The sequence below is a fragment of the Sus scrofa genome, chromosome 2, assembly GCF_054392235.1.
Source record: "Sus scrofa isolate SSC_HxYL_T2T_F1_AM1 chromosome 2, Sscrofa_HxYL_maternal_Yorkshire_Landrace_v2.0, whole genome shotgun sequence".
NCBI lineage: Eukaryota > Metazoa > Chordata > Mammalia > Artiodactyla > Suidae > Sus > Sus scrofa.
In genome coordinates, this window is record NC_139384.1 from 7,811,417 (window position 1) to 7,825,763 (window position 14,347).

A 14,347-nucleotide genomic window follows, 5' to 3' on the forward strand; every position below is an offset into this window, starting at 1 on the left:
GGAACTTTCGGCGATCTTGGCGGATTTGATGTAGGGACGGGATCAATGGCGCACCTTCCTGTAGGCGGAGCCTTCCGCTGCCCCGCAGCTTATTTTCCTTCAAGGATAGGGTGCCTGTTCTGATGGGCAGAAGTTACAAATTGGGGCGGTATTTCCGTTCCTTCACCGAAAGCGAGGACGAGGTGGCGAGGGGAGAGAAACGGTGGTGTCAGGCGCCTGTATGCGAGTAAAACATTTTTATTTTGCATTCAACGAAGACTCCTGCATCCCCGCTGTTTTACACGTAATTTGCAATGTACACGATTTGTAGCAATTGGAGGTCTGTCAGCCAAAACCACTGGGCCTGCGTCATACTAAGCTCCTGCTGAGATGCTTCCGGGAGCCGCGCGTGATCCCATCCGACCTCTTCTCCCGCGAGCGCAAGAAGTTCCAGCAAGTTCGCTGTTTCCGCTCCTCCCACATGTCCGATAGGCTAGAGCGGAGCGGCCGGGAAGTGACGCCAGCGGGATCCGGGCTCTTTCCGGCTCGGGCCTGGCGAGAGCGCGTTGTGGCGACATGAAGCTGCTCACCCACAACTTGCTGAGCTCGCATGTGCGGGGGGTGGGGACCCGTGGCTTCCCACTGCGTCTCCAGGTACCCGCTGTCGGGGGCGACCTCAGGCCCCCTCTCCCGGGCGCGGGGTGGGGGGCGACTAGGAAAACCAGGATCCGGGCTTTGTCTGACTAAAGTCTCTCCGCCCCGCAGGCCACCGAGGTCCGCATCAACCCCGTCGAGTTCAACCCGGACTTCGTGGCGCGTATGATACCCAAAGTAGAGTGGGCGGCGCTTCTGGAGGCGGCCGACACCGTGAGGACCCTCCCTCCCCTGCACGTCCTCGGGGGTGGTGTCCCTGCAGCCCTGTACACCAGGCCAAGGAGCCTGGCCTCGGGGCGAGGGTCGGGGATCCCCAGAGATGATTTAGGCGTCTTGCCCACAGTTGCATCTGGTCGAGGTGCCCAAAGAGCCGATTCAGGGATACGAGCACGATGAGACATTCCTGAGGAAGATGCACCACGTGTTGCTGGAGGTGAGAACCTGCCTGTCACTTGCTTTGCAGCCCTGTACTCACACCTGGAGGCTGCCAGTGCTCAGCTTTGTAACCCTTTTCCTGCAGGTGGATGTGTTGGAGGGCACCCTGCAGTGCCCAGAGTCTGGACGTTTATTTCCCATCAGCCGTGGGATCCCCAATATGCTGCTGACGGATGAGGAAACCAAGACCTAAAACGGTGCCGGGCACCAGTTTGTCATTCTGTGACCGTGTGTGTTTTTGTGTACATAAGTCTTGTTTGCTAGTTCTGTCCTTTGTATCCCCGACCCCGGGCCCAGTGACACACCAAACACAGTGTTATTGAGCTCGATATTATATTCTTTTTTCTCATTAAAGGTTCAAAACCAAAAGCGGTTTCTCTTTGCAGCAAATATACATTAAAATAGAGTCTCTGTACAGCCAAGGGCTCTGGGCCCTGGCTTGCCCCATGTCCCTGCGCCTCCCTGGCCAAACCCAAAAATAAATATAGTGTTATTGCTCTGCAGGGCATAGAGGCAGTGCTCTCCCTACCCCCTGAGGAGGCTGGGTGGGAGCTGATGGGGGGGCCCTGGCCACCTCAGGGGTCCAGGGGCTGGAGCCTGCTTGGAGTTATTGCTTCAAGGGGAGGGGGCAGTAATGCCCAATGCAAATGATGAGGAGAAGAGCGAAGAGAGCAGGGGCCTTTGCTCTCCAAATCCCCCTCTGGTCTGGAGAGGAAGTCGGAATAAGCAGCAGCAAAAGCTTCACCCACTGGGAGACTGTGGCCTCCACTCCCTTCCCTCCCTGAGATCAGGCATCTGCTCCCCCCCCACCACACACACAAACATGTCCCCTGCAGCCCCCTATGGCTTCCGCAAGGCCCCCTACACTCTGGGGGCACGTTATGGCTTGCGAGGGGCAGCACTGTGCCCAGAGCCTGGGCACACACGTTGCCAGCTTCTAACACCCCCTGGGAGGGGGGAGGGGAGGGCGTAGGGCCTGCTCCCAGGGGCTGATGGTGTTGCCCTGGCCCTGCCAGCAGGCTGTGGCACTGCCCAGACCCCAGCTCTGCCCCTCTGGGTGGACCCTATGCTGAGCGGGTCCTGCCAGCACCCCCACCCGTGCCCAGCCCTTGCCTCAGTCCATCATGGCCTCGAGCATCTCCAAGAACAGCTTGTGCATGGGCACCTTGCCCTCCAGCTTCACCCCATAGAAATGGGCCAGCACTTTGCCCGCTGTCTGGCGAAGGAGTGGCAGCGTGAGCAGCAGCCTGCCTGCCCGCCGCCGCTCAGCCCCGCCTCCGGGGCCTGCCCGGCCAGCTTCATACTCCAGCAGGGCCTCATGCAGAGCTTCTCGCAGCTGCTCCACAGCCTCAGCATCTTCAATGTGCACAGAGTCTGGGAGGAGAGGCAAGAGCCGCTGATTCCAGAAAGGGCAGAGCCATATCTATGGGTACTGCTGGATAGGGACCCAGGCAGGACCCAGACAAGGATTTGCTGGGGCTCCACTCACTGCGCCTGCCCATGAGCCCGGGCCCACCCTCTCTCCCTGAGGTGCAGCCTCCTATCCCCATCACTTCCCTCCCACTAAATGGTTCACCTCTCTGCAGAAGGAGGGGCACTAGGGCTCAACTCCTACCTGCGGTTTCTGGGCCTGCCCTTGCCTGGCTTTGTGACTTTCAGCACATCATTCTTCTTCCCTAAGCCTCAGTTTTCCTTGTCTGCAAAATGGGACTGTGCCACCATCAGTGTTAACAACCCCAGGGCCTTATGGAAACACCTGTCAGCAGCTGCCCCAGACTCACCTGAGTTGGCAAGGGCCAGGGCCTTGAGCAAAACATACTCCTCACGCTCCAGCCGCAGGGCCTGCAGTCGCCGCACCAGTTGCAGCAAGGCAGCCCCCAGTTCCCCCAGGCCAGCTGCTCGGGCCCCCTCTTCATCCAGGACCAGGTCCTCAGCAAAGGCCAGCTCGTCCTGCAGTGGCAGTGAGCGCTGGGCCACACCCAACACCAATACCTCCATCCACACGCTCTGCAGTACTGACATCTGGTCAGACAGTGACAGCGACGAGAAGCCTGGAGGGCAGTGGGGAGCAGACCTGGCTGAGCAAGTGCACCAGAGCCAGGGGTGGCCTGACCTACCCAGGGGAGCCCCCCACATCACCTGGGCCCTTTACCTGGGATGCTCTTGGCCCAGCTGATGGTGACCACAATCTCTCGGTCGAAGAGGTCACAGAGGGTAGCGACGGCTGGGAGGTGTCCATCAGGGCCCGCGGGGTCAGGCATGGCATACAGCTTCTCAGGCTCAACCACCAGCAGGTGGGACACCAGTGCATTCACCGGGGCTGCAGTGACAGGTGGAAGAAGCGCTCAAATTCATCACCTTGCCGACCCTTCAAGGTCAAGCATCTTCCCGGAGTCAGTCCCCCAGTGGCCTTCCTCAGTAGCCACTGGCCAGCCAGGCTCAGACACCTCCCTCTGGGAAGGGCCACACCATCTCCCAGGGAAACCACACCAAACCTCCCAGGGCCGGTTCTGAGTGTTAGAAAAAACTTCCCTGCTCCCAGCTGTGCTGTTCCAGGTGTGACACAAAAAAGGTCTCTGGGTTTGTTTTTGTTTTTCTAGGGCCACACAGCATATGGAGGTTCTGAGGCTAGGCGTTGAATCAGAGCTGCAGTTGCTGGCCTACACCACAGCCACAGCAATGCCAGATCCGAGCCAAGCCGCATCTGCGACCTACACCACAGCTCACGGCAACGCTGGATCCTTAACCCACTTAACGAGGCCAAGGATCGAACCCACATCCTCATGGATCCTGATTGGGTTTGTCACCACTGAGCCACGACAGGAACTCCAAAAAAAGGGTATTTTGGGGTCCCAGAGCCCAAGATGACATCAGACAGGCCTCCCATGTCTGAAACCCGCCCCAACCCCAGAGCCCCAAGGTCCCCGCGGTGTTCTCACCTGTCTTCCGAGGGCCTCCAGCTACTGCCAGAGGTCCAGCAGGGAAGGGGCCCGGGAAGGGCAGCGGGTCCACCTCTGGCCGCCGCTTGTACTTCTGTCGCCCACCCCGGACACGGTCCAGACGTACCCCTTGAATTGTAGGACAGGGCTGTGTCCATGGGGCTGGGGCTGGCTTCCTGCGCAGAGCCCGCCTGCCCAGCCCAGTCCACCAGAACTTCCCGGGCCTTGCCCAGCACCCCCCACCCTGCCCAGGCCCCGGCCGGCGCTCACCCTCCTTGAGCATGCCCACCCGCAGGCACTTGGTGAAGCGACAGGCCTGGCAGGCCTTGCGTCTCCGCTTGGTGATCTCGCACTCGTTGGAGGCCGGACAGCTGTACTCGATGCTCCCTGCCAGGAAGAGGCAGGGCTCCAGTGGCAGCCTCCCGGAGCCCGGAGGGGACCCAGCAGACAGGAGAGCCCTGACTCAGCCCAGACAAGCGCCGGTCTGGGGAGAGCAGGAGTGCCATGAGTGGGACGGGGAAGCCGGGGGCAGGAAGGGGCAAGGCCGCAGGGCTGGCACCAGGGGAGTCAGGCTGCATCGGGCCCAAGCCTCTTGTCAAGTCACACCTCTGGGCTGTCCTGCCCTCATCTGCTTTCAAGGGACACAGTGGCCTCCACACTGCTACACCCAGCAGTCAATTCCTGTCCTCATCTTTCTTGGCCTAAAGACGGTCACTCCTAGAAACACCTCGACACTTTGCTTCTTTGGCTTCTGCTTCTAGGACACCACGCTCCTGGGCTTCCTCGCACCTCATGGCCATTTGCTGGTTTCTGTGCATCTACCCGTGGTCCTTCCACGGAAGAGCCCCAGGGCTGACCTCCGACCTCACGTCCACTGACTCACTCCCATGGTGATCTCACCCAGTCGTGGGCTTTCAAATCTGTAGCTCTAGGAGTTCCCACCGTGGTGCTGTGGAAACGAATCCAACTAGGAACCATGAGGTTGCGGGTTCGATCCCTGGCCTCGCTCAGTGGGTTAAGGATCTGGCGTTGCCGTGAGCTGTGGTGTAGGGCACAGACATGGCTCGGATCTGGCATTGCTGTGGCTGTGGTGTAGGTTGGCAGCCGTAGCTCTGATTAGACCCCTAGCCTGGGAACCTCCATACGCCAAAGTGTGACCCTAAAAGGACAAAAGACAAAAGACAAAAACAAAAAACAAAAAAAAATACTGTATCACTAGTCTAGACCTGCCTGAACTCTAGGCACAAATCCTAATGCCTCCTGGGCATCTTGCATGTCTAGAAGGCACTGCCAACTTAGCCCGTCCTAGATGGGCCCTGGATCTACCCCTCCATCGGCAAACCCAGTTGTCCACCTGCTCAAGTATAAACCCAGGAGACGGGAGTTCTCGTTGTGGTGCAGCAGAAACGATTCCAATTAGGATGCATGAGGCTTCGGGTTCGATCCCAGGCTTTACTCGGTGGGTTAAGGATCTGGCGTTGCCGTGAGCTGTGGTGTAGGCCAGCAGCTGTAGCTGCAATTCAACCTCTGGCCCGAGAACTTCCACATGCTGCGAGCATGCTTCCACAGCCCTAAAAAGCAAAGCAAAAAAAAAAAAAGGCAAAAAAAGCAATCCAGGAGACATCTGATTCCTCTCTCCTACTCCAAATCCACTGACAGATCCTGGGGGGTTTTACCTCTTAACATGTGCAGAACCTACCCCCTCTGCCCCTGGCAACTGTTTGTTTTGTTTTGTCTTTAGTGGCCACATCTGTTCCCCGGCCAGGGACTGAATGTGCGGCGCAGCTGCAAACTACACTGCAGCTGTGGCAACACTGGATCCTTTAGCCCACTGCACCAGGCCAGGGATTGAACCCGTGCCTCTGCAGTGACCTGAGCTGCTGCAGTTGGATTCTTAACCCCCTGCACCACAGCAGGAACTCCCCTGGCAACTGTCTCTATCCTTGACCAGTCACTGTCACCTCTCCTCCTGCTCTGTCTCCTTCAGTTACTCACAACAGATACATCCTATTCAACCTAAGTCATATCCTGCGCCCCCCACCCCGCTCCAAACCCACCAGTGATTTCCCCTCACAGAGCAAAAGCCCAGGCGAACCCCATGGCCTATGAGGCCTATGCCCCTGGTCCTCGCCGCCTTTTTTTTTGTTTTGTCTTTCTAGGGCCACACCCGCGGCATATGGAGGTTCCCAGGTTAGGGGTCCAATCGGACCTACAGCTGTCGGCCTACGCCAGAGCCACAGCAACGTGGGATACGAGCCACATCTGCTCACGGCAATGCTGGATCCTTAACCCACTGAACGAGGCCAGGGATCGAACCTGCATCCTCACAGATGCTAGTTGGGTTGGTTACCTGCTGAGCCACAGTGGGAACCCCCCGCTTGCCACCTTTCTGACCTCACCTCCCTTTGCACTCTGCTGGGTTCAGGGGGCCGACTTAGTGCTCCTCAAACAGGCCCAGCCTTAGGGAGCGCTGCCCCCTGGAAGGAGAAGGCCAGAGGTCCCCGCACAGACAGCCCGGCCACTTGCCCCTGCTTTATGGTTTCTCATCAGCTCTTGGCACCGTCTTATCAGCTCCATATGTTTATCTTCTTTGTTTTCTGTCTACCCACTTTAGTGTCCGCTCCGTGAGGGCCAGGACTGTCCCCAGCACTAGGAACAGGGTCTGGCTGAATGAATGAATGCGAGGCGGCCCTCCCGGCCTCACAGGGCTACAGCAAGGACTTCATGACACAACCAGCCGCCATGCCCCTAGTGCATTTCTCCCCACAGCCTGCTTTCTCCCACGCCCTACTTGGGCTCCTTCGGCTCTCAAGACACTTCCTCCGGGAGGCCCTCCAGAGCCGCAGACCCAGGTTCCCTGGCTCACACCCTGCTCTTTGCCCTCTCACCACCGCTGTGCTATAACAAAGGTATGCAGTTCATCGCTTTCTCTCTCTCCCTTCTGCTGGAACAGAAACCACTTGGGGAGAGAAGCGGCCCTGCCTTAGTCCCAGCTACGTCCCCATACCTGGAACCGTGGCCAGGACAGCAGAGCACATGTCTGCAAAGAGCAAGGATCCTGGAAGCTGCCTGGGGCCCATCCTGAGGCTGCCCCCTGCCAACTGTGTGTCCCTGGGCATGGTCCACACCTAAGCCTGTTTTCCCATCGGTAAACCTGGGATGATTAAAAACTCTTTCTTACAAAGGTGAGGGTGAAAACTAAACGGGATCACCAAGGGAGGGTGTTTCCCATGGCTCGCAGCACCTTAAATGCTCAATAAATGATCACGATTTATGGCTGGTGCTTGACAAATATTTATCAACAGGGAACGAAGGGTCCCAGGGTAGGGAGTAGACACCTGGACCCGGACCCGGACCCAGACCCGGACCTGTTGGCTCACTGGTCTCCAGAGCCAGAGGGAGCACAGAGCTTTTAGACTAGTGGGTCTCAGCCAAGTCACAACTTGCTAGAATGTCACAATCCATCAGGAGGCAGCTGTCCAAAGTTCAGTTATTAGTAATATAAGCAGAGGCAGAGTCTGGCCTTTCTGAGCTTAGCTCTGCACCTCAAGTGACTCAACTCCAAATCCTGTTTCTGCCATCTTCTGCCTTGAACAAAGTTTTGAGAACCTCTCTGAGCCACAGTTACAATAGGGCTGGCACCTTAGAAATTGCTCTGTGGGTACTGAGAGCATAAACGTAATAGGCCACAGTGCTTGGCACAGGGGAAGCAATTAAGAAATGTTTTCTTTTTGGCCACTCCAATAGCATGTGGAAGTTTCTGGGCTAGGGATTGAACCCACACTACAGCAGCAACCAGAGCCATGGCAGTGACAACTCCAGGTCCTTAACCCACTGAGCCACCAGGGAACTCCCAAAGTAATCAATGGATTATATAAAACATAAGTTACAGGTATATCGCAAATAATGTCTGTCATCATCTTGCTCATTCATATTTTGATATGCTTTCCTGAGTGAAAAAAGCCTCAGCAAGTACTATTAGCAGGGATGTCTAAAGGTCTTTTTAAAGTTAGGTACTGAAATATGATGTAGCCCCTCTCAGTTACCCATATCCTGCCTTTGTGCTGGGGCTGCTTCAGGGAAATCAACCCCAAAGGGGGCATGTTCTCTGCTGACGAGGTCAGGAGCAGGTACAGGCTGCTTCACGCTTTTCAGAGCCACTGTGGAAGGTGCTGGGCCTGTAGTACCCTGAGACCTGGGAGGCATCGTGAGGCCCGCTCTCATGGCCCACGTCCAATCCATCAGCATATCCCGGTGGCTTTATTTAACTCTTAAGGGAAAGGACATTCCTGGGAGGTAGGAGGGCCTGAGAATTTCAGGCTGCCAACCCCAAGTGGTACTGCAGCAGGCTGGAGGCCTACAGCCACCCAGCAGGGCACCCAGTTGGGCAGTGCCAAGCCCAGAGGGCAAAGGGCACAGGAGCGGGGTGGGGGCTCACCCTGGATGGTCCTCTTGAAGAAGGCTTTGCAGGCCTCACAGGATGCCACACCATAGTGGTAGCCGGAGGCCACGTCCCCACAGACCAGGCAGAGGCGTTTGGGCAAGGAGCTGAGCACCAGCTTCCCACTACCCTGCTCGCCAGGCCCAGCCCCCTCCCCATCCTCCTCCTCCTTGTGGCCTGGGAGGCAGCGGGTAGGAGCTGGGCCAGGGGCCAGGGCCACGGGGGGCTCAGTCTCGGTCTCCGAGGAACCTTTGGGGCTGTCAGGGCTGGCTGGCTCTGCCTTGATGTAGAGAGGCTCGATGCCCACCACCTGGCTGGACATGGCGCTGGTCACCTGCGGGAAGAGACCCGTCAGGTCACAGAGAGGCTGGGATGGGGGATGGAGAACCCTGTCACCCTGGTTGCCCAACCCTGGGCCTGGGGCCAGGTTCCAGGCTCAGTGAGAGGGAGGGAGGGGGGGACAGAGTCCAAGGAACGCTGCCCATGAAGAGGGCCCCCCAGCTGTTGCCATGGGAACAGAGTCTCCAGAGCCTCCAGGGCCAGTAACACAGCAGGTTTCCCACTCAGGAGCCTGCTGGAGGCTCGGAAACCCCCTGCACCCACCCAGGACAAAGAAGAGCGGGACCTTAGCCCCTAAACAACCTTAAACCCATCTGGAATTCCAGTTTTCTCCACATGCTGGGGATCTCAGTGACCTCCCCACACCGCGGTATCCTCCGCGAAGGAGTGCAAACTGAGCCACACAAACTCAAGAGCAGTTGATGTGCTCACACCTGGGGTCTCAGGTGTCCTCACCCGCAGACACACTCTCACACACGATCACTCTGCTGGGCAGTGTCACACCTACACATGCCCCTTCCCAAACCCCAGCTCTCACTCATGCGCCCACGTGCTTTGGCACACTCCTCCAGAAGTACACACCTCATAACAGTCACACTCAAGGCTCATAATCCCACTTGCTCACAAACACTCTCACCATGCCCGCCCCCGCCCCCGACCCCCAGCAGCACACACACAGGGACATAGACCTTCGTGGAAACACTTTCAGAGCCTTTCACATCTGACACATCTACCCCTCCAGCCCCAGGCACACCAGCAGGCGTGGCTCCACCTCCTTGCACACCCCCCTCCCCCAGCACATTCACTCTTACAGTCCTGCTGTCGCAGAGGCCTCCTCCACGGGGCGCCCCGCCCCCCCAACCTGCGCACACCTACGGGAAGTTGCCTAAAGTTGCTGCGCCTCCCCTCCCCCTCAGCCCGCGGGGGACCTCTATCAGGTTATCAGGAAGTAATGGGGGAGCGCAAAGGAGGAGGAAGTTCTCCCCAGCCAGTGAGATGACCTTTGACCCAGAGAGAAGGGTGGCCCAAAGCCCCTTCGAGCGCCCCCACGTGGTCTCCAAAGCCCCTTCCCAGGCCGGGAACCCTTCCCATCTTCCACCCCGACCCGCCCCTGGGACTTCGGCATGCTCCAGGTGCCGGACAGAAAAGAACCCTGCCCGGGGACTGGATCTGAGGCCCAAGCCTGACCCTGGCCAGGACCTGCTGCCCGAGCCAGAGCCAGCCCTGGTCCCAGGCCGGCGTATTAAGACCTGGACGCCAGATCCCGCCCGGACCCTGACCCCATCTGGCTTTCAACTGGGTTCCGACCGTGACCCGGGCCGGTCCCGGAGCCGGACCCCGCCTGGAGCCCGCCCCCCGCCCGCCTCCCTGCCGCGCTCGCACATGGCCCCCGCGCCCCGCCCGCCCACCCCCCAGCGGCGCTCCCCTCCGCCCCCGGACCTGGGGCTCCCGCAGGGCGGGCGGGCAGGCATGGGGGCCGAGCGGCCGGGAGCGCCGGGGTGAGCCGGGGGCCGCGGGCGGCCCCTCCTCCGCCGCCTCCTCGGGCCGCGCCGCCCCGCCGCGCCGCGTCCCCTCACACGGCGGCGCCGCCGGCGGCTTGTAGGACACAAAAGGACATCGCGGCCGCTTCCTACTCCGCTTCCTCCAGCTGACAGCGGGGGCGGGGCTGGCCGTGCGCATGCAAAGCAGGGGGCGGGACCCAGCGCCCTAATGCTAATCAGGCAAGCGGGGCGGGCAGCGCCTGCGTGCCCGGACGTGTGGGGCGGAGCCAGCAAAGTTAGTGGGTGGGCCTTTATGAAGGTCCCCACCCCGCCGCCGCAGTTCCCGAGTGGCGCACTTGCTTGCGTACTCGGCCGCTAGCGGGGCGTGGCCAAAGAAGACGCGGAGCGACTCCAGGAGTGGGTGGGGCCAGGAGCGTTCTCACGTAAAGAAGGAGGCGGGGCGCGCTGTGCGTTGGAGAAATGGGAAAGGTGGTTCGGTGGCAGCCGCTGCGGGGCCGAGAGACGACGTACATATGTAAATGAGAGGGCGGGACGAGTGCAGAGGCTGGGTATCTGCATATGCATGAAAGGCGGAGCCTAACAGCCCAAGTTACAAGGGAGGTGGTGCCCGTTTCCCTTTTCCCCCTTCCCCAAGATAACACCATCAGGGCACTTGGACCGCACACCCAAATATTCGCACAAAGCTGCCGAACCTGGGGTGAGAGAAGCAGACACAAAACATACAAGAAGTCCTGGATTTCGAGTCCCTGGAAGGCGGAGCCGATAGGGCCCGGACGGAGAACGCTCAAGGTCACTGCGGTGACCGAGTGAAGGTCACAGGGAAAGGCGGGGCCACGTGCTTCTGCCTCACACGAGCAGCCACGCATTGACTCACGGACCATATACAGACTCTTTTTATTTCTCTAGGACTCAAATTCCAAGTGAACAGGGTCAGGCTTGGATCTGGGGACGGGACAGGGACCAGGGACGGAGACGGGCGGTCACGCGAGCCCGAGGCAGTGCTCTTCAGAGCCCCGCTACGTTCATCCTCTTGTTCCGGCGCCTCTTGAGCCCCTCGATGTATCGCTGCAGCTGGTTGGTCAGAAAGTGGTCCCGGCCGATCTCTGATCGGTAGCCTACAGAGCAGAGCTCCACTCAGGGCAGTAAGCAGGGGCATGGCTTCCCGCAGCCAGTCTATATAAGTTTGGGGAACTTTGGAACTCCGGGTACTGGGACCTGCCGGTTGTGTTTGTTTAAAATGGTCGAGTCATAGACCATTACTCCAAACAGATGATGGATTCAGAGCAGGATGGGGGTGTTGCCATGAAGGATGTGTGAGGAAGGTAAGTTTAGATAAGGTAGATGTTGCCGGCCTGAACTAGGGCACTGGGAGAAGGCAGCTCTTCGGACACCTCTTGGACCACCCACTCTAAGCTATTAGTCCTCCCCATCCCACCCCCACATTCATAAGGTAAGCGGAGCAAACCAAAGGAAGTTTGCTCAAATAATCCACCGTCCAAAGGCTCCTCACAGCACCCACAGAGGGGCCAAGGCCCTACAAAGGCTGTCATTCCCAATGGGCAAGAGGAGAAATGCAGAAATGGCCTTAGAAAAGCCACATCAGGTAGAGGGGCTGCACTAAGTCTAGAGCCCAGGCTCTCCCATGCTCTTCCCACTGGGTCTCCCTGTGGCCAGTCTCCTAACTTTTTGCGTTTCGTGGGGCTTCTGGAATATTTATGGGTGGTAAGGAAATCTGACAAGGGAAACACATTCTGAAACCCCACTCTCACAGACCCAAACCCTGCAAAATCTCCCAGGGTCTCTTGTGGGAGCCCTGGGCAGGGCGGGGGGGGGGGGGCTTACTCCGGAGGGCTTTGGTGAGGATTTCCAGAGCTTCGTTCTCCATGAGTACAGTCAGGGGCAGGGGCAGCTGGAGAGGCAGCAAGAGGCTCAGATGGCCAGGGGACCCCAGCTCCACTTGCAGCTGAAATGCCCCACCTGCTCCCTCCAGCCCCAAGACCCCCACCCTGCAAAGCACCTCCATCCACCCTTCCACCCCTGAACCCCCAACTCCCATCCCCCCTAAACTCCCTGATTCCCACCCCCACCCCACCCCCCGGGGGAGAGGTTGCCTCCAACCCTGTTCTGCTGCTCCACCCAGTAGGCTCGATGGGGTGTATACTTCGGGATATTGAGCGATGACACTGAGGAAGAAATTTCTGGGAGAAGAGAGAAGAGGGATAAGTCATCTGCAAACTTCAGGGACTTCCCTGGAGCAGAGGCGATGTGTAGGTAGCCATGTGGCAGTGGAAGGGGAGTGACCTTCAGAGACCAACTCCAGGTGCCTCTTGAGTAAAAACAGTATGGGGAGTTGCCATCGTGGCTCAGCAGAAACCAATCCATGAGGACACAGGTTCAATCCCTGGCCTCACTCAGTGGGTTAAGGACCCAGCGTTGCTCTGAGCTGTAGTGTAGGTCTCAGATGCAGCTCAGATCCTGAGTTGCTGTGGCTGTGGTGTGGGCTGGCAGCTACAGCTCTGACTGACCCCTAGCCTGAGAACCTCCATATGCCTTGGGTGCAGCCCTAAAAAGACAAAAGAAGGAAATAGTATGGGACAGTGGTTTACAAGCCTCAGCTTTGTTGTCCCACCCTCCAATGTCCCAGTTCTGACTGCCCCACTGTGTGAGACTTAGGGCCAGTGACTGACTTTCTGACCCTCCAGGTCTTCAATTTTATGATAGAATAATAAGAATGAAGTTTAAAGGTGATGATGCAAGGGAAGCCTAGTGTCTGGCACAACAGTAAGTGCTCAGTCAAAGGCAGTTATCTTGTTATCTGTTCCGATTCCCTGATGAAAGGCTGGAGAGCAGAGGCGGTAGGGAGAAGGGGGAGGCTCGGCCCAAACAGCGCCCAGCACAAAGGAGGAAGTAAACACTTTAAAACTGTAGCCAATGACTGAATGAATGAAAGACAAGCACTTTCTCAAACAGCGCAGGTCCACAGAAAAGGTATTAACTCCCTCCTCTCAACCATCTCTGGGATTCCATTCAAAGCACAGGTCCTACCACGCTGCCTGTGCTCATTTTCATGCTCGTCTCTGTGGCCCCAGGACTTTGTATGACGCCTGCCCAGTAGGGGGCGTTCCTAGAACGTCTGCTTGATTTACAGTGTGAAAGATAGGCGTTGGCGCCCCTTTCAAGGAATCCTAGCAACTTGGTCCTACAGTTTCCCCCCATTTCCCAACAATAGAAATTGAGGTTCTGGCCAGCCCCCTGCCCTGTGAGCGCCCACAGCCCGGTGAGACCACACTGACCGGAGTCGATCCTGGAGTCGTCGTCCCCGTCCTCTAAAGTGCTTCCCGGGGAGCTGCCGCGGTGCATCTCCAGCTCCATCAAGGGGTGCTCGTCCGGCTCTTCTGGCTTGAAGTCGTCCTTGTCCCCTCCGTCATCCAATTCTTCCCAGCCTCCATCCGAGTCGTGGCCGGCCTTCTGATGGTACCACCCGCCATCCTTGCTGCCTAGACTGTTGCCCTCCAGTTCCGAGTCCTCGCAGACAGTGGGCAGTTGCACACTCAGCTTCGGCTGCGACAGCGTCGAGGTGGTCCACAGATTCCGGATGTCCTGTGGGCTCGACGCGCCTGAGCCACGGCGGCCCGAAGACTTGGCCGATGCCTGTGGGCCACATACATCGGAGGAAGCCAAGGAGAATTGGGAAGGGGAGGAAGAGCAAGCTGGAGGCGGGGATCCCGAGCCCAACCGGGGCCGAGACTCTGTCGCGGGGGAAGAGGGGGATTGTTGGGAGCTGCCCTGAGCCGGGACTGAGTGAGAACATAGCCAGGAGCCCAGGCTGGACCTAGGATGGGTCTGGGTGCTGACAGGGTGGGGCGGCCCAGGAAGAGTTCTTACTTTGAAAGGCTTTTCCTCCATGGTTCTGCCCCAACGGACCCAGGCACTACTGGCCTCGGGGCGTGGAGGAGGGGCTCACGCTCCGGGAAGGGGGGAGGGGCAGGGCCCGGTCTGGAATGGCGACGGGGACCTGGCTCTGGGAGAGTTCACCCTGCAGCCCTCCGCATTAGATG

General features: G+C 58.6%; 3 protein-coding genes across 7 annotated transcripts; 1 reads left to right on the forward strand and 2 right to left on the reverse strand.

Annotated features, from left to right (window-relative positions):
• Positions 1-513: 513 nt before the first annotated feature.
• TRMT112 (tRNA methyltransferase activator subunit 11-2) lies at positions 514-1,437 on the forward strand. The gene is made up of 4 exons (XM_003122572.6): positions 514-633; positions 745-846; positions 977-1,066; positions 1,154-1,437. Exons 1-4 carry the CDS (start codon positions 556-558, stop codon positions 1,259-1,261), a joined length of 378 nt encoding a protein of 125 aa, XP_003122620.3. The 5' UTR covers positions 514-555; the 3' UTR covers positions 1,262-1,437.
• Positions 1,388-10,419, reverse strand: ESRRA (estrogen related receptor alpha). 4 transcript variants are annotated; one of them, XM_005660695.4, is made up of 7 exons: positions 10,228-10,419; positions 8,446-8,782; positions 4,278-4,394; positions 4,008-4,136; positions 3,221-3,388; positions 2,850-3,119; positions 1,388-2,442 (listed from the first exon to the last, which is right to left on the reverse strand). In XM_005660695.4, the coding sequence occupies exons 2-7, from the start codon at positions 8,768-8,770 to the stop codon at positions 2,183-2,185; spliced, it is 1,269 nt and encodes a 422-aa protein (XP_005660752.2). In that variant the 5' UTR covers positions 8,771-8,782; positions 10,228-10,419; the 3' UTR covers positions 1,388-2,182.
• A 747-nt stretch (positions 10,420-11,166) lies between these two features.
• Positions 11,167-14,335, reverse strand: CATSPERZ (catsper channel auxiliary subunit zeta). 2 transcript variants are annotated; one of them, XM_003122571.6, is made up of 5 exons: positions 14,175-14,335; positions 13,583-13,940; positions 12,408-12,487; positions 12,132-12,198; positions 11,167-11,404 (listed from the first exon to the last, which is right to left on the reverse strand). In XM_003122571.6, exons 1-5 carry the CDS (start codon positions 14,193-14,195, stop codon positions 11,295-11,297), a joined length of 636 nt encoding a protein of 211 aa, XP_003122619.2. In that variant the 5' UTR covers positions 14,196-14,335; the 3' UTR covers positions 11,167-11,294. The 2 variants fall into 2 exon arrangements, with proteins under 2 accessions (XP_003122619.2, XP_020938535.1); XM_021082876.2 differs by having other exon boundaries at positions 13,583-14,335.
• Positions 14,336-14,347: the final 12 nt, after the last annotated feature.